The sequence below is a fragment of the Leucopleurus acutus genome, assembly GCF_964270905.1.
Source record: "Leucopleurus acutus genome assembly, chromosome: 17".
Classification (NCBI taxonomy): Eukaryota; Metazoa; Chordata; class Mammalia; order Artiodactyla; family Delphinidae; genus Leucopleurus; species Leucopleurus acutus.
The window spans coordinates 50,993,884-51,014,203 of NC_139159.1; the positions used below are offsets into that span (position 1 = coordinate 50,993,884).

The 20,320-nt window shown below is 35.2% G+C and overlaps 1 protein-coding gene across 34 annotated transcripts in view; it reads left to right on the forward strand.

The window, feature by feature from the left end:
- The window catches only part of RIMS2 (regulating synaptic membrane exocytosis 2), a gene marked incomplete at its 5' end in the record, with an annotated part of 584,629 nt that overhangs the window by 495,162 nt on the left and 69,147 nt on the right, over nucleotides 1-20,320 (forward strand). For 16 of the 34 annotated variants that reach the window (XM_082858721.1, XM_082858710.1, XM_082858742.1 and 13 more), the window contains one exon: nucleotides 4,644-4,885. The exons of the other annotated variants lie outside the window; for them this stretch is intronic. In XM_082858721.1, the coding sequence (XP_082714847.1) occupies nucleotides 4,644-4,885 (242 nt within the window). The remainder of the gene's footprint in view (nucleotides 1-4,643; nucleotides 4,886-20,320) is intronic. 34 annotated transcript variants of the gene reach the window in all.

Sequence of the window (20,320 nt, forward strand, 5' to 3'; positions counted from 1 at the left end):
AAATTGTAATATAGAATCATAATAATTTCAAACTCCACATTTTAGGAAAGAAATAACATTTAATATAGAGAAAATGTTTAGTGAGGTGAACTTTAGATGGGAGCAGGGTTTGTTACCCTCCCTTCCCCCCTCCCATAAGGAATATGCCAGAATTCAAGAAATGGCACTCGAAATCCAGACCTCCACTCAATGACTGGCAACCGGTGCAATCGAATCTGAGTGATCATAGTGATAGGTATTCAGTGAGCTCTTGGCACCTGCCTCCAGAAACACAGGAATGGGAAGGAAAGGGAATTAAGTCTTTCAAGGTGGCATAATGTTTGGGAACTTGGCCAGTCTCACTGGGTTTTTTCCTCCTCTATCATTATTCCTATTGTCTTCTAACTTTTAAGCCCTCTAAGCCCTCTCTAGCACCACTTACTAGCCTAAGATGTTGTAAATAGTCCCACTCAAGTGTCTTTTCTGCCCCTGCGCTGCAGTTCTCATACTCCATTGTATGAGCTGCTGGGCCCTCTATACTTTATTCATAAAATTCTGCGTCACTCTAGTCTCTAATTCCTTGGGCAGGTTCTCTCGTAACCACCTTCCCAGCTCTCAATAAGATGAAATATTTTTTCATGACTGTATATTTTATTTACAGTGTTACTCTTAAGCTCATACTCTCACAAACTCAGAATTTGTCCTGTGTTTGCTGTTTATCTTAACAGCTAGACTACTCAGTTCTATTCATTCAAACCTATTAAAAATACTTTTGGCCTATAAACTTCATTTAGCTTAATCACATAGCTCCTATAATCCCGTAAATATGCTATTTAAGTCTTTGGAGAATATTTACAAATATTTTACCTGCCTTTCATTACCTTTCTCCCAATGATAGGTGATACTAGATTTGCCCTTTAAAAAATATTTTGGGGTACAACTTTCAACAACTACAATCATGTCATAAAATAAATCACTTGTATTGGCAATTTTACACATTTCAAGAATACTAAATATATAAAGTTCTTCATTATTTTTCTAATGCCAAAAATTAGAAAACATGCATAAAACAATATTTAGAAATGTGGAAACACTGTGTTTCTTTCTGGAATTGAGCATCCTATATCAATGCCCAGTATTATTGTGTAGTAATCTCTTAGAATTAGCTTGAAAGCCATGGTACACATTTAGCCCATGGAATGAACTATGCAAATTGAATTATTTGGCCTGTTTTCGTCCTTGATTGCTCTTTTCATTTGTCTGATTGTTTTAATTTTTTTCTTGTTACCAATACCTTTTATGTTCATTTTGGAAAAAACAAAATAGAAAACAAAAGCATAACTACCAACCAGAGAAAATTAAAACTATTTACTTTTAGCATGCTGTTCACAGTACATCCTTTAGATTTCTTGCTATGACACTTTTTTTCCCAAAGAACATAAACATCCTGAACATATTTTATTTTTCTTTATATTCCCTTAATTCCCCTCTTGTGCAGATAACTAGTAGATCATCTATGAATCCAGGTTTCCTGAACTACCCAGTTTATCAAGAGATGTTCATTTCTTTGTATATGAATTTCTTTTCGCTTGTTTGTTTGTGACAGTGTGTCACTCTGGGATTTGAATTTACCTGTGTCCCCTAGTAGTAGGGTAAATCCCTATTTGGTATGTGTGCCAGCCAAAGCTAAGTTGCAGATACCTGCTTCCTCTTACCCTTTCTCCCATATCAAGAACATAATTTACGTCAATAAATATTTATTTACAACAGCATTTTCAAAGGTACATTCTATTTTATTGATGAACATAACTTATTTAAACACCCTATACTGTTGGACATTTATGGAGTTTTACCATGTGTATGTATGTGTTTTACTATTGTAATCAATTCTGCAGTAAATACCATTCTTGCTAAATCTATGAACATTGCCGTTTTCCCTTAGGATAAGTCCTAAAAGTAGTATTGATAGGTTAAAGGGTAGGCATGTTTTTTAAATGCTTTTGATACATATTGCCATATTGCCCTTCAGAAATCTGTCATTGGTACTACCACCAGCAGTATTGGAAAGTTACCATATTACCAGACCCTTACAAAATTTCTCTTTTAAAGTAATTGATAATGTAATGAATGGGTCTGTGCTTTCTTAACTACACTAAGCATACATGATCGCCCATGTTTACAGATTCTTTACTACAAAGTATTCCTTAAATAAAGAGTCACAAAACTATTAAAATGTTGGTTGATAGCTTGTTTGCTTGCAGTATTGTTTGCTTATAGTTTGAGGTGATGTCCAAGTGAGGAAAGTAAAGGAAACCAGTAGTGATAGCCTAGCCTCAGTCTCCCTCTCTTTCAAAACACAGCACTGGAGAGCAACTACTTGTAAACTCATCCCTGGTGATCTCTAAGCTTCAAGGAGATGAGAAGTAGAACCATTTTACAAAACTTTTAGTAACCTTTTTTGTAGATAATGCATTATCAAAGTTGTTAGGTTGAAGAGAAGTATACTTCTTTAAAACCAAATGGTCATTAAAATACTTATCTATAATCTGATTTATCCATTCAGTTAGTATTTTATTATATCCTGCTTAATTTTGGCCAAGTTCTTTATGCCCTTATATCCAACCATGAGAATTAAAATGCAAAAATCACAAGGTACAATATTTTGAGAGTCTATCTTTGACTTCCTTGGTAGGTAGTAGATTAGGAGGTTCTTTTAGAAAAGTATGTTTGGGGTAAAAATTCCTGCATAACAGGAGTACTAGTTATTGAGACTATGGAACATATTATTTTGAAAGTCTTAGTCTCAACTAAACTTTGACTTTCCTAGACTATGCCATGCCTTTTCTGATGATAGCATACCATAAAAGTCATATGTTGCATTTTTATGTTCATTTGCCCAGAATCCATGAAACAAGAGATACTTGGGGAGCAAAATGTTTCGTAGTTAAAAGGGACCTTATAGATATTCCAGTTCAGCATGTTTAATGGATGCTTAATGGGTGATGATGGTGCTGGTGGTGGTGATAATAATAATGAGAAGGAGGAAAAGAATAATTTTGGGAGCTCTTATGTGTTTCCCATTCCGCTTAGTGCTTTACTTAGGTTTTTCATTTATTAAATGAGGAAGTTAAGTTCCAGAAAGGGAAACAACTCTCCCAAGATCAGTCAGTAAAGCCAAAGATCAAACCCAGATTTCCTGGCTCCCAGTATAGTCCACTCTCCATTACACAGTGCTGGCTATATGAAAAACCGGTTTAGACATTTGAATCTCAGAAGTTTTAAAATTTATAATTATAAATATCACTTCTATTGATGCTGTTAAGTATTTACATATATAATACATGTTGAAGGGCTTTAACCTTATTTTATCTGTTGTCTATATTCCCTAATATTAATTTTTATTTACTGAATTTTTACTTTAGACATATTATCCCTATTGTTTAATATAAGAAAGTACAATAAGATATTCTCTTATAAATGAGGAACCTGAGAGTCAAGTAGAGCAATTAACGTTTCTAAAGGAAGTCAGTTAAGTAGCAGCAAATCTGGGATTTAAGCCCCCATCTGTTGCCTCCAACACTCTTTCTACTTTACTCTATAGTTGCTTATTGAAGAATAGCAAAATTAAACAAGCTTGGAAATGATTGATTTGGGGCGTTGTGGAAGTGTTATACACTGTCTCCTCTCTTTCTCTCTTGTTTATTTATGCCTCATTTCTTCTTAAAACTAATGTGAAGTAATGTGAATAGTACAATTTACTGTCTTTTTTAAAAATTTCATACTGAGGAAACGAACATAGGTTAATAAAGGTAACATGTGTTGAGAATTCCCTGGTGGTCCAGTGGTTAGGACTCCATGCTTCCACTGCTGGGGGCCCAGGTTTGATCCCAGGTCCTAACCTTTCAGTAGGTTTTACTCTAGGATAGAGGGGAAAAAATATTTTAAACATTTTAAAATGTTTAAAAGATTATTGCCTTCTGACCATATTGTCTAGAAAACTGGTAATGTTTCTTTCTTTCAAATGAATGCAAGAGGAAAATCTTTTCTTCATTTTTGGAATATAAACATATCAGTATATGAAAGTGTAAAGTGAAATAAATTATTTTTAATTCAAAACTAATGAAAACGTCAATCCCTGTTAGAAAATTTAACAGCTATTAGAAAACTCTTATTAATAAAATGAGAAAACTGAAAGAGCCACTCTTGGCAATAGAAGTGGTAATTTTTGCCATTTTTTGTAAAATTTCCCCACTCATCAAATTTCTCTTTGAAAGCTATAGTAAAGCAAATTCGAGAAGAATGCTTTGGAAACTTCTTTCATATGTTATATGGCTGCCTCAAAGTGTATTGCTCTTGCAGGACAGCATATTCTCTTAAATGAGCCCACTGATTTTTCGCAAATATTTTTTTCCTGTGACCACGCAAACCTGTGCCTTCTTTGAAAGCAGAAAGGAAATCATGTCTGATCTTGGATAGTTACGTTAAGGTTGGCCCTGAATAGTAAAACCCATTCAAGACCATGGTATTTGAAAATTTTTGAGTCCTAAAAATATGTCCCACTAATGATATAATTGAATTATACTCCAGATATTTCATCTAAAATACCTTTTCTGTCTTTTCCTTTTTACTCTTGTCCTCACTTTTAATGATCCATCGGCCTACAGTGTCTTTACATCCAAAATGCAAAGCAGACAAATGGGCATCTCAGGGAAGAACATGACTAAAAGCACCAGCATCAGCGGAGACATGTGCTCGCTGGAGAAGAATGATGGCAGCCAGTCTGACACTGCAGTGGGCGCCTTGGGCACCAGCAGCAAAAAGCGGCGCTCTAGCATTGGGGCCAAAATGGTAGCTATTGTTGGTCTCTCCCGGAAAAGCCGCAGTGCTTCTCAGCTCAGCCAAACGGGTAGGCATTTTTATGTTACTCTTTTGACTTCCTAATTGAGTTGTAGTTAATTAAAATACATATTCTTTTCTCTTATTTATTCTGTCTCAGTAATGTGTAGATGATGACATGTTCCAGAAGGAAAGGGGCATATTTTAAACTAGTTAACTTTTCCGAAAATATAACAATGACTTTGTTTTTCAGTGATCGGTGAACCTGCTTCTCAGTGAACCTTGGTTACTGTTCTTGAAATGCACTTAACGTCTTTTCTCCTCAGAGAGGAGTTAAGCTGTGGTCCTCCTGATTGTTAGTTGCTGGTCCTCTGTAAAGGTACTCTGATCTGTGAGATATTTACTTTTCTTTAGGTTCCTCAAGTTGGAACCAGCCAAGTTAATTTCCCCTCCCAGCAAGTTACCGTGATGAAGATGACGCCACGTATTTTGTGTGAATAACATACTTCATTTATTGCTGACAGCCTAACTTCTTTTTCAGTTTGTAAGCAGCATTTACCAGTTGTATCAATTTTCTCATGCAGTTTTTATTTCCCTGTTAACACTTCAAGCAGCAATATTCTCCAGCAGCAGGGATGGAGGAATTTTCTGCTGACAGGGAAGATACTCAAAGCTTTGCTACTTTAAAATTCAGTCTCGAATCACATCTGCAAAAATAAATTAGATACCACACTCCTACTCAGAAAAGCCACTGTTAGTAATTAAGAAATTTGTGAGTCAAAGCAATGGCTTTTTTCAAATGGGTGTTGATAATTAAGCATTAAGTCCCTGGTATCTTGGAAATAATAGCGTATCTTCTACTTAACACACAAACAAAAGCATATAATATGGTGTTTCTTTTACAGCAAATAAATTATAGGCAAATGGATTAAATCTCATTTGTGTCTGAATACTAGGGTTCTGGTACAGAGAAGCCAGGGCATAAATCTACAGCACAAAAGAATTTAAGGATATGTTAATTCCTGGACCCGGCTAACCTTGGTTTTACAAACTGTAACAGTGATTCTGGAATTTGAGCCTTATATAATAGTATTATTTTGAAATAATTATTTGATGGCATTCCTTATATCCTGGTTGTAACTTACTATATTTCATGTGATTATGTTAGAGTAATTTTTCACTTAGTGTTTTAAAATGTTACTTTGCATTTTAATGTAGAATTAGAAATTTAATTTATGGACATAGAGATCATATTTAAAGGATTTTTTAAATTGCTAGCATTTACACATAATTAACTGTGTTGTGCTAAAATGATAGATGTTGGCCTTTTGAAATTGAGAGGTTTTTTTCTCTCGCAGTTAGAACTTTATTTATTGCATTTTTCTCTTTAAAACTTACAAACATTTGTAAACCCAAAACTGCTCTAAAAAAAGTCTATTAATCTAAAAAATGAAGAACCTAAAATAGGCACTGATAAAACTACAAGTTAGAGAATATGTGGTATTAAATGAAATAAATAATTCTATTCATTCAGGGGTTTGAGCACTTACTATGTGCCAGGCACATGGAGAACACAGATGAATAAGAAATCATTTATAACCTGAGTTGCTTATACTCTAGTAGAAGATAGATACTTCAACAGATTGCTTCAAGATCCTATGTCAGTGGTAAAACTAGAATTACATAGAAAGTGTGCTGAGTGCTCAGAGGAGGATTATTTGAATTCCAGGAGTGAATACCTGGAGGAGATGTTGCCTGATCCAAGGCCTGAAAAAAGAGTGATTGCTAACCAGGTAAAGGACAATTAGAAAGGTGTTCCAGATAGAAACCGTAATGACAAAGGAATGGAAGTATTACATATACAGGAATGATAGGAAATAGATGTGATTTTAACAAAAAATTTTGGACTGAATGTGGCTAGAGGCAAGGTCGATAGGTCATGGAGAGTCTCATAGATCATATTAATTTGTAGGTGATAGGAAGTTTTAAAGGGTTTTCAGTAGAGAATTGATATGGATAGATTTGCATAATATATATTTTGTAGGCCATTCAGGCAGCCATTTATTTATCTAACAAATATTTTTTGAGCATCTACCATATGCTGTATTTTAAAGAAAACATGGACAAGACGAGAGCCTTCTCTTGGAGCTTATATCTAGTGGAGCTGCAATAAAGAAGTAAACCTAAGTCAGCATCTGGTAAAGAGGATTTTAGGATGAATTAGCAGAATAGTACAATATTTCAGATAAGAGATAAGATCCTGAACTAAGTGAGTTGTCAGTTATAATAAAGATAGAGAGGGGTTGATAAACTCAGGGGATTGTTAACAAGCAAAATTAGTAGTCAGTCACCCGATTTATTCATGGGTCGGATGTGGGGAGGTGAAGGAGAGAAGATTCTAAGGTAATCCCCATATTTCTGGCTTAACATCCCTGGATGGATGGTTGTGGTGCTAGTAATGGATATTGGAAGTATAAAAGAAGGAATAGGTTGGGAGAAGGAGAGGTGTCAATTTAGGATACTTTGAATCTGAGATATCTGTGGAACATCCAAGTAGAAATGTCTAGAACGTATTTAAATAAACTCTTCTAAAGCTCGTGTCAGAACCAGAGACATAAATCTGGGAGTTATAACGTTTAGAGGTTGCTTGAAACCATGAACATGAGTGAGACTGCCCAAGAAGAACACTGCAGATAAAAGAGCAGTAGGTGAAGGCAGTGCTCTGTGGAAGATTAACCTTTTAGAATTGGACAGAGGAACAGGAGCCAATGAAGACCAAGAAGAAATTATCATGAAGAAAGGACAAACACTCTGAGAGAGTAGTGTCACAGAAGCTAAGAGTATAGAACGTTTGAAGAAGATGGTCAATATTTCTCAATGATCAATTTCATGTCTTCATAGTTTTGGCATTAATATCCCATATATCTTTCTTTGACAATATTTTTATTTAAAAATAGAGATCTGTTGACCATACACTGATTTGATTTTTATTGTCAAAAACACTGTGATGTTAGCAGATTTAAGAAATGTAGTTTAGTTCTTTGTTATATCATATAGCCCCTTCTTATGTATATAGCATAGCAGAAAATAACGTGTTCCTTTTTGTTGTTGTCTACATTTATATTCAGTAACATTATAATTGTTAAATTGTTTATCATTCTTAAAATGTGCAGTTGCATTCCTACGTACACAACGTATAGCTTCGACCTACATTGACAATAGAATTCAGAATATCTCTCATTTTAAAGCCAGAGATTAACTGTAGAATAGCCAACAGAGATTGTTTTGTAATTACTGGACTCCAAACTTCCAGTGGGTTTCTAAATTCTGTATTTCTGTATATATGTCTCAAGTAAAGTTTTCATGTTTTCTTTTCTTAAAAATGCAGTAACAAGCTCTAACAGTGTTTAAAACTGAAACCTTCAAATTTAATACCTAAACTCTTTGATCATATGATAACATTCTCTAAAACAATGAATGGATTTATGATGTTGCATCTTACAATAGATCCTTTGTTTTGATTTTTCTGGCCTTTGCTTGGAGATCTGCATGTAATTAATTTATAGTTATTTAATTAATGATATACCATAATATCTTCAACTTCTTAAAATGATACTCATTGTAAAAGTAAATATCATTTTACCAGTATGGATTTCAAGACCAGATAAAGACTGCTTACTTGACTTCTGAAGAGTAGAAAACTCAGCAAAATGGTATCTTTCTAAAGAATGTCGAAATTATTCTGGATTATGATTATGTATGATTATGTAGGATCAGTAATCATACATAAACAATAATTGATGAAGGGGAAACCATTTATAAAGATATGTTGGTTAATACACATAGTAGCTAAGTCATAGCTCTCTTCTTTTCCCAGGCTATTTTGTATCCTCCTTTGACTGTTGAGTGGAAACTCACCATTTTTGAAGGTTAAATATATCTTGCTAAACATCACAACCTTGTAGAAAGCACATAGGGTGAATAAGGAGACTTGGATGCTATTGCTTACTCTGGGTTATATAAGATATCAAATATGACCTCTTAAGAAAACCTGCCCAGGGGCTTCCCTGGTGGCGCAGTGGTTGAGAGTCCGCCTGCCGATGCAGGAGACACGGGCTCGTGCCCCGATCCGGGAGGATCCCACATGCCGCGGAGCGGCTGGGCCCGTGAGCCATGGCCACTGAGCCTGCGCGTCCGGAGCCTGTGCTCTGCAACTGGAGAGGCCACAACAGTGAGAGGCCCGCGTACTGCAAAAAAAAAACCAAAAAACCTGCCCAACATATCTGAGTCATAGAATGTTCATCTGACAGTTGTATTTAACACCTGCTGTCCTAACAGAGTTTTTATAAAGATAATACTTTAAATGTATAAGAAAATGCTTTCAGAACTTAAAAATCATTTTATAGATGTAAGCTATAAATAGCAAATTCAGCCTCATGGGGAATCAGGAATTCTATTTTAGACATGTCAATTTTGAGATGCCCATGAGACGTCTAAGGACAGTCATTATCTGGTTAGTTGGATATGCATCCATATTAGGTCAAGGCTAAGCATGTAATTTGGGAGTAATCAGCAGGTAATATTTAGAGCCATGGCACTAGATAATATTACTTTGTGTAACTTGAATCAAGAGGAAAACTAAAGACAGAGCCCTGGTATATGCCAACATTTAGATATCAGGAAAAGAGTCCATTAAAGGAAACTTAAGAGAGAGCAGCCATTAAAGAAAATGAAAAAGAAGAATATGGTATCTTGGAAACCAAAGGAAGAAAATATTTTAAGAAAGCTGATCATCTCTGTCAAGTGCTTCTGGTAGTTCAGATAAGATGAAGATTGGGAGTTGACCATTGGATTTCGCAAGATGGAGGAATCTGGTAAACCTTGACAAACCTTGCAATGGTGGACAAAGCCTGATTGGAGCAGGTTAACAAAAATGGGAGGTGAAGTAGAGTCCCTGAGAATAATTTCAAGAATAAAAATTAGAACACCTAATACTTATTGAGCACTTTCATGTGCTAGGCACTGTTTTAAGCACTTTACATGTAAATCATTTAAATCTTACAATGTTATGGAGCAAGAATTAATTACTATTACCCTCATTTTATAGATGAGGGAATCAAAGTAGGCAGAAGGGGGGAGTAACTTCCCCAAGTTTACTTAACTAGTTAAGGGTCGAAGTTGGGATTTAAATCCAGGCAGTATAGATCTGGAGACTTCGTTCTTAATTATTCTGTTATAGTCTAGACCAGCACTGTCCAATAGAACTTTTAGCAGTGTTGGCATTGCTCTATATCTGCATTATCCAATACAATATGGTAGCCAACATGTGACTACCATACAACCAACATGTGGCTATTGAGCACTTGAAATGTGGCTTGTGTGACTGAGTAACTGAATTTTAAATTTTTTTACATTTTTAATTTATATAATTTTAAGTAGGCACATATGATTAGTGACTACTGTGTGCAAATAAAAACAATTTCTAGGATTTTTGATAAAAAGGGAAAAAAAAATAGGACTATAGCTTGGAAGAAATAGATCAAAGAAGAGTTTTGGTTTTTTTTTTTTTTTTTTTTTTTTTAACATCTTTATTGGGGTATAATTGCTTTACAATGGTGTGTTAGTTTCTGCTTTATAACAAAGTGAATCAGTCATACATAAACATATGTTCCCATATGTCTTCCCTGTTGCATCTCCCTCCCTCCCACCCTCCCTATCCCACCCCTCCGGGCTGTCACAAAGCACCGAGCCAATATCCCTGTGCCATGCGGCTGCTTCCCACTAGCTATCTACCTTACTACGTTTGTTAGTGTGTATATGCCCATGACTCTCTCTCGCCCTGTCACAGCTCACCCTTCCCCCTCCCCATAACCTCAAGTCCGTTCTCTAGGAGGTCTGGAGTTTTGGTTTTTTAATGAGAGGGGATACTTGTGGGAACAACTGAGTGGGTGAGAGAGCTTCGGATCCAGAGCTTAAGTAGAGATCAGCTGTTATAACCTGTGGCCACTCAGGAATCTCTTCTCTTTTCATCTTGTAGTAATTTCTAAGCTCACCCAGTACTTTATACTTCCTCTAATTATAATACTGAGTAACTGTAATCATTTATGTATTTGTCTATCTCTTGGCTAGACTGTTTTTTCTTATTTTGTACATCCTTCTCAGTGTCTGGTATAGTATCAAATATAGTGATCTCCGATGAAAGGCCCATGTACTCCTTTGGGGTTCATGATGAAGTTCTCTGGAGGATGGAACGAAAATGGTAGAACTTATTTTTCCTTTTAATCTAAAAGACAAAAAAGAAATTAAGCACTACCATATTTAATATATGGCTTCACCCTAGTTTTCTCAGTTGGTCTGGATGTCAGTCAGGTGTTGCATGCCTTTCTGGAGGTGTTAGTTTCCTTAACCACAAGAAAATGGGCAAGAGGCTCACAGAGATTCCTGCAATGAAACTGGATTAAGTGTGATACTAATACTGCAACTACACAAAAATGTAGTCCTGAAACTTCTACTCCTAGTCAGGCTTTTCGTTAGCCACTGATGAAATAAACAAAGTGACACTCTAAGATCTGACAAGAAGTCACTAAAAAATCCTAAGTTCTCAGGAAAATTAATAAAATACAGATTTATATCCACTATTATTAACAGTGAACGTTGCCCTACATTTATACTTTATATGATCTATGGTGTTTTGTTATGAAGTTTCTTTTTCAACTATGACATTATTAAAGCTAAGTATGAGAAAACTGAATTTGGAAGCACACCTTCGAGTTGCTCTATTTAGTAGCTGACATAATACCAGCTGAAATAAAATATAAACCTTGAAAACTTAGTACAAAAGAAGTTCATTCATTGAGCAAATATCAGTCCAATGCAGTTATTCCCAGTGGGCTGGTGGCCTGCCCTCTGGTCATTCAGAGTTTGAGGCTCTTTTCATCTCGTGGCTCTACCGTCTTCTAGGGCCTTGGGGCCCTCTGTATTCAGCCAGCACGTGGGAAGTTTTTATGGGCAAGATTTGGAAATAATGAAGTCACTTCTGCCTTTAGTTCATTGGCTACAACTCAGTCACAAGGCTGATGCTAGAGAATGGGAGGTTGGGAAATGTAGTCTAGGGAGTGCTCAGGAAAAAGAGGAAGCAGTTTTGTAAGCAAACCAATATTTTTAAAAACTATAACGTACATTACTTCAAACATTTTTCTTGAGAGCATAAAGCCTTATTTTACCACTTGAAATAATGATTTGCAAATATTTATTGCATTTTAATCTTTTAAAATATTTGTATGTATTTTATGTTTTCTAAAAGTAAATACATAATTTATAATTTTCTTTTTACTGAAATGGAGGTGGTCTCTCAGTGTAGTTCAGATTTGTATTTCCCTAATGATTAGTGATATTGAGCATCTTTTCATGAGCTTATTGGCTGTTTGTGTATCTTCTTTGTAGAAATGTATATTTGAGTCCTTTGCCCATTTTCTTTTTTTTTAATTGAAGTATAACTGACATACAACATTATATTAGTTTCAGGTGCACAACATGATGATTCAGTATTTGTATATGTTGTGAGATGATCACTACAATAAGTCTAGTTAACACTATCACCTTATATAGTTACAGGATTTTTTTTCTTGGGATGAGAACTTTTAAGATCTAATCTCTTAATAATTTTCAAATATGCAATACAGTATTATTATTACGACATTATTATTAGTCACCATGCTGTACATTACATTCCCATGACTTGTTTATTTTACAACTGGGAGTTTGTACCTTTTGAATCCCTTCACCCATTTTACCAATACCCCCGCCTGGCCTCTAGCAACCACCAATCTGTTCCCTGTATCTATGAGCTTAGTGCTTTCTGGTTTTTTTTAAGATTCCCTATGTATATCAAACAGAATGATATTTGTCTTTCTCTGTCTGACTTATTTTACTTGGCATAAGCCTGAAGGTCCATCCACGTTCTCACAGATGACAAGATTTCATTCTTTTCTATGGTTGAATAGTGTGTGTGTGTGTGTGTGTGTGTGTGTGTGTGTATCACATTTTCTTTATCCATTCATCCATCAGTTGATACTTAGGTTGTTTCCCTATCTTGGCTATTATAAATAATGCTGCAGTGAACATGAAGTACAAATATCTTTTCAAGTTAGGGTTTTCATTTTCTTCAAATAAACACCCAGAGGTAGAATTGCTGGATTATATGGTAGCTCTACTTTTTAATTGTTTGAGCAACCTCCATACTGTTTTCTTTAGGTGCTGCAGCAATTTACATTCCCACCAGCAGTGTATAAAGGTTTCCTTTCCTCCACATCCTCACCAGCACTTGTTATTTCTTGTCTTTTTGATAATAGCCATTCTACCAGGTATGAGGTGATATTCTCATTGTGGGTTTGATTTGCATTTCCCTGACAATTAGTGATGTTGAGCATGTTTTAATGTACCTGTTGGCCATCTGTATGTCCTTTTGAAAAAATGTCTCTTCGGATCCTTTACCCATTTTTAAATTGAATTGTTTGGGTTTTTTACTACTAGTTCTCAGAGTTCTTTATGTATTTTGGATATTAACCCCTTATCAGATATATTATTTGCAAATATTTTCTCCCATTCAGTAGGTTGCTTTTTCATTTTGTTGACGGTTCCTCTGCTGTGCAGAAGCTTTTTAGTTTTATGTAGTCCCACTTGTTTATTTTTGCTTTTATTGCCTTTGCTTTTGGTATCAAATTCAAAAAATCATTGCTAATATGGATGTCAAGGGGCTTACTATGTTTTCTTCTAAGAGTTTTATGGTTTCAGGTCTTACCTTCAAGTCTTTAATCCACTTTGAGTTAATTTTTGTGTATGGTGTAAGATGGTGGTCAGTTTCATTCTTTTGCATGTGGCTGTCCAGTTTTCCCAACACTATTTATTGAAGAGACTGTGCTTTCCCCATTGTATATTCTTGGCTCCTTTGTTGTAAATTAATTGACAAAAATGCATGGGTTTGTTCCTTGGCTCTCTATTCTGTGCCATTGATCTATGTGTCTGTCTTTATGCCAGTATTATACTATTTTGATTACTATTGCTTTGTAATATAATTTGAAGTCAGAGAGTGTGATGCCTCCAACTTTGTTCTTCTTTCTCAAGTTTGCTTTGGCTATTCGGGGTCTTTTGTGGTTCCATACAAATTTTAGGATTGTTTATTTCTGTGAAAAATGCCATTGGAATTTTGATAGAGATTGCATTGAATCTGTAGATTGCTTTGGGTAGTATGGACATCTTAACAATATTAATTCTTCCAATCAATGAGCACAGAATATCTTTCCATCTATTTGTGTCTTCCTCAGTTTCTTTCACCAACGTCTAATAGTTTTCAATGCACAGGCCTTTAACCTCTTTTGTTAAATATTCTTAGGTAATTTATTCTTTTTGATGCAATTGTAAATGGGATTGCTTTCTTAATTTTTCCTTCCTGATAGTTCATTATTAGTGTATAGAAACCCAATTTCTAATTGGACTTTATTTTGTTGTTGTTGTTGAGTTGAAAAATATTTTTTATGGCAAAAAAATAGAAACCTGTTTTTTAGATTCTTAAGGGTCATCTGTGTATTAATAACATTTTATATATAACTTATTTGAATTTGTCTGAATCCCATTGGACTTCAAATCCTTGAAGGAAAGAACTATATCTCGTTCATTTTTATATCTATGGTACCTAAGATGATAGCTGGTATCTACTAAATACTCAATATTTTTTTGAATGAATGAATGAACAATTCAGTGCATCTTTGTTCTAGACAAGAAAAAAAACTATATTCCTCCAGATGTTAAACTGCTACACTGGAGTTTTAAAAGCTGTAAATGATCATATAAATATATGTCAAATATTTCTTATTTCTCATCTCATATTCTAGTGTTTTGTTATTATTTTTTGTGGAAAGAATAACAGAGCTCTTGAAAGATATTGTTAAGGAAGTATCCACTTACATCTACAAATTATCTTTCATTTTCCCTTTTCAAGCCTAAATATTATACTCTTAATCAAATTATTAAAAATTTGCTAATGAATTCTTATGGTATTTTAATAATTTCCCTAAAGCACAGACATTACCATGCATTTATTCATCTCATTAAGTAAACATTTTTATCACTCTTTGCAAGGAAGGCATCTTAGTGGGTGCTATGGAAGACAAAACTTAACAAAATGGAGTCCCCACTCTCTCATAGCTGTTATACTCAATCTTAAAATCTACTAGAAGAAATGAGTTGTAGGCTTGAGTAAATATAACGCAAATTGGAACATGATGAGGACAAGCAAGAGGTAAAAAGAATATTCTATAAGGGAGTGTAACAGAATGGAGAAAAGAGATTTTAGAGCTTTAGATACTAGAGCCCATCTCTGCTACATGGGCATGTTACTTAACCTCTCTAAACCTCCATTCTCAGCTGTATAAATAATGGAATCTGTCTTCCTACCTCATGAGGTTGTTATGCGCACTTATGAAAGCACGTAAAACATTGTCCAACAAGTTCTCAATAAATGGTGGCTGCGACTGTTAATATCATTAACAGTTTAACTGTTATTGTTAATATTATTATTATTATATTATCATTAGTATAGCAGTGGAAATGATTACTTTCAACACTGATGCCAAGGTGACAGTTGATCTGAGCCTTGAATTTTAAATGTTGTTTAAACTTGTGAAGATGCCGGGAATAGGCATGGATATTTCAGACATGGGCAATATTAGACCCAGAGACATGGAAATGCAGTTTTTGTATGAGCAGAGCAAAGAGTAGTTGACACTTAGTGGGAGATGACACGAGCAATATAGGTTGGGGCAAGATTACAAAAAACTTAATGTCAGGCCAAATAGTTCAAACCGTAGAGTTGGCAGTAGGGAGCTACTGCAGGATTTGGAGCAGGGTCATGACAATCAGAGCTGGAAAGATTTTGTCAATAAAGACTTGAGATCAAAAATAAGAGACAGTTTTATTAGTTTAGAGCAGAGATGATGCAGGCCTCATCAATGGTGTATTAGTTTTCTGTTGCTGCCATAAGAAATTACCAAAAACAAACTTAGTTACCTAAAACAGTGGAAATCTACCACTCTGTCCGAAATCTAGGTGATCTTGGCTGGTTTCTCTTCTCTGTGTCTTACAAGACCAAAATCAAGGTGTCATCAGTATTGGGCTTTTATTTGAAGGCTCAAGAGAAGACTCTTTCTCTAAGTTCATTCAGGTTGTTGGCAGAATTCTGTTCCTTTCCTTCGTAGGACTAAGGTTTCCATTTTCTTTGACACATGACCCCCTTCATCCTCAAGCCGACAATGTCACATTGAATCTTTCTTGTGCTTCTCATCTCTCTGAGTACCCATTCGGCTGCATCTCTCTAGCCAGAGGAAGCTCTCTGCTTTTAAGGGCTCATGTAATTAGATTGGGCCCACTCAGATGATCCAGGATATCTCTCTGTTTTAAGCTCCTTAACCATAATTACATCTGCAAAGTGCCTTTTGCAATATAATGTAACGTATTTATAGATTCCAGAGAATAGTGCATGGACATCTTTAGGGACAATTCTGCCTATCACAAATGATGATAGTGGATAGAGATGGAAAAGTGGGGAGATTCAAGAAATATTGTAGATATATTTTTTAATGTATTATTTACATCCTGTATGCTTCCTGGGAGTCAATGCAAAATGGAAATAAAAGTTAACTTTCACAATTTACACTATCTGACCAAAGAGCACATACCAGTTATTAAGATACAAGCTTTTTTTCTAATATAAAATTAAGAAAATAACTTGTCAGTCATTAAAAAGACATAATTAGCAATAGCATGAGTTTGTTCATTTTAATTTTCACAAACTGAGATATATAATTTATCATCCTCATTTCACATATTAGAAAACTGAGACTTAGAATTTGTATGGTGGGCAGATATACTCAAAGCTGGTACTCTTTATGTGACCTCACTGCTGCAAACAGAATGTTTTAATAATTAGTTCTTTTCATATCATTAAGAGGAAAAAAACATTCTCTTCAAAATAAAAGTTTCTCAGGGAACTACTTTTAATTTAATGTAGGTTTTATTTAATGTAATTGGACATAATTTTAAGATGTAAATAGCCAGAGGATTAGATTGTACATCCTAGTTATCAGTAAAGGCCCAAGAAATAACTAAACCATAATGAGTTTAATTGTAAGCTCAGCAGCACATATTAAAGAAAAGAAGTCTTTTAATTTTATTAAAATTAAGTGCTTTAAGGTTTTTGAGCACAGAGTATAAACAGAGCATAAAAATCAAATTTTAAGTTAAAGGCCATTTTTAATGAAATTCCCATATACTCTGAATAGGTATATGGAGCTACTAGATGCTTTTTATTTAATGAGTCCTTTTTCTCTTACCCACTAGGAAGACTTCCAAAGAGACAGTTGCAGGTATTTGTTGGAAATGTAATAAAGCCCTACCTAAGCAGTGTAAAATTCTACTAGGAGTAATCATAATTTGTTTTTTCAACATATGGAAGAAGGTAGGAGTGTTGGCTCATTGCCCCTTGGGCTTTGAAACCTCTTTGGTATCACAGACTTTATAGAATGAAAAACACTAAGGCAGAATCTATCTTTCCTCTCTGATGCTGCTCTAAGTAGACAAATCCTTCTAACTTTTTATTGTATGACTTTTTAAAAAAACTGACGTTCCTATTCACTACCTTATAACATCTTAACATATTGGTTTTTTAAATTTATTTATTTATTTTTGGTTGTATTAGGTCTTTGTAGCTGTGCATGGGCTTTCTCTAATTGCGGCAAACAGGGGCTACTCTTTGTTGTGGTGTATGGGCTTCTCATTGTGGTGGCTTCTCTTTGTTGAGGAGCATGGGCTCTAGGTACGTGGGCTTCAGTAGCCGTGGCACGTGGGCTCAGTAGTTGTGGCTGGCAGGCTCTAGAGCACCGGCTCAGTAGTTGTGGCGCACGGGCTTAGTTGCTCCGCGGCATGTGGGATCTTCCTGGACCAGGGCTCGAACCTGTGTCCACTGCACGGGTTGGCAGGTGGACTCTTAACCACTTCGCCACCAGGGAAGTCCCCATATTGTTATTTAATAAATATTTATTGAAATTCTACTCTGTGGCAGACACCATGGTATATATTAAGTGGGATCCTCTTCATATGGTATTTATGTTCCAGTGGGAAAGACAGGCCTTAACAAATAAAGTAATAATTAGTCAAAATTACAAAGTTTGCCTTGATGGAAATGTACCACGTAGCATGAAAGCATATCACAGGAGATGCTAACTTATTCTGGCTCATCTTTACGTCCACCCCGGCTCTTGCACATAGTTGGGTTTCAACAAATGCCTATTGAATGATATGCACATACGTACAGTGCCCTTCTGTCTTTATGTATGGTTTATTCAGCAATCTCCACGTTTATGAATATGGTCCACAAATAATCTCCCTGTGGCATCTGTGTGTGTTTCTGTTAAAAACAGTTGAAAGCCAAATGACCTTTTGAAAAGGGATTTAAATTCAACTGTATAGGATCTGAATGTGTATACTATGTATGTTCTGAGGGAGAGAGGCCATAGATACCAGTTTAACCTAGATATATGCTTGGTTGAAACAGTGAGAAAGTGGATCCAGTATAATTCTCTTACACATTAAAGTTTGGTACTGACATGAGAATGTAATTTCTGTACCTTTTAGTCCAAAGAATGGTTTGGTTTGGTTTGGGTTTGGGTTTTTATTTTGTTCTAGTATGTGAGGAATCCATTGCTTTTTACTTGAAGCTTCATGATGGCTTACAAAATGAGATTGGGACAATAGCTGATAGTGAAGTATGAGATGAGGTGGGGGAATATACTGATGAGGCAATTGATGGTGAGGCAGCATGGAATGCAGAAGTAAGAAAAAATAGAAATGTGTAGAGACAGGGAAATAATTGCAGAGAACCTGCAGGGATATGTGCTCATAACTGAGTCATTTCTAGTTCAGCACCTTTCATCCAAACCCTCCTTTCTAAGGGAAAGATAGTAGCAAAATGTAGGAGAACAATGGCCACCAGCCTCCTCTTGTGTCTTCCTCCTTCCTCTGCCAGAGCTAATTTATCCTGAATTAGAGCTATCTGTGTCAAAGGGAAGATGTGTGACCAGAGGTTTCTTACTTCCTCGCAACCAGGCTGAATTCTTCTTTTAACCAGTCAGTTGTAAAATTATCTTTCAGGAAACGACAATTTGTTAGTTCTACTTCAATATGTTAAAATAGATTCCTTTAAAAAATACAAATGAGGGCTTCCCTGGTGGCGTAGTGGTTGAGAGTCCGCCTGCCGATGCAGGGGACACGGGTTCGTGCCCCGGTCCGGGAAGATCCCACGTGCCGTGGAGCAGCTGGGCCCGTGAGCCATGGCCGCTGAGCCCGCGCATCCGGAGCCTGTGCTCTGCAACGGGAGAGGCCACAAAGTGAGAGGCCCGTGTACCGCAAAAAAAAAAATAAATAAAATACAAATTCTGTTTAAGAATCTGCGTTCATTTGACTTCTTTCATTTTGAAAGTTTTCCCCCCAAAATAAGGACATTAAAAATTATTTTGCACAAATGAAAATACCTGTGTTTTAGAAACAAAATAGTAAATGTACTGAACAATGAGAGAGATGGCATACCATATAACTAAATACCTATAACTCTATGTTTGAAAGTTCATTTCTTATTTCCAACTGAAATGGAAAACTGAAGTTTATTTCCTTCCTCAAGGAAGTATAATATTTCTTCTTCCAAATCATACAGCACATGCACAATTTTAAGCCTACTTAGGGTCCTCTCTTTGAATCATATTCTAGAATTTAATCCAACTTACAATCAAATCGTTTTTTGTTTTATATTTTAAGTGATGAAGACCAAGTGGTTCACATTCTCTATATAACTGAATAATATTTCACATATTTAGATCTGAATTAGCCTTCTTATTCTGAGTTACATAATCTCAACTTCAGTAAAATTTCCTCACTGACTGCATAATGGACTATTCCTCTTTTTAATCCTTTCAATCATATTCAGTATTCCCTGGATGTGTATTTATTCTGCATTTATCTTAATGAGTAGAAACTTGAACTAGAAAATATTATACAAATGTTATATAAACATACTGATTTTTTCATGGAATATTTGTATGTCAGAAAAATCTTATGATAGTTCTTTGCTTCATTTTGAATAAGAGAACTGTATGAGTTCATTTAGTTTTAATCTGTTTTATCTTTTTGGTCTTTTATGGTTGCTAATTCTTTATCTATTCTTGGTGTAATTTGATTTTTGTTCTTGTAAGAGTCCCCAATTAGTTTCATTTTGTTTCCAATGAGATATTTTAATATACTAAGGTCAGTTAAAATTCCATTGCATTTAACTATTGCTTAAAATTTTAAATAGACTATTAAACTAGCACTGAACTTTGACTTTTTAAAAGTATTACACATTTAAAATATTCAGTCAATATGATTAACTGTGTTTCTAATAAAGTAAGAGTGCTGTGCAGGT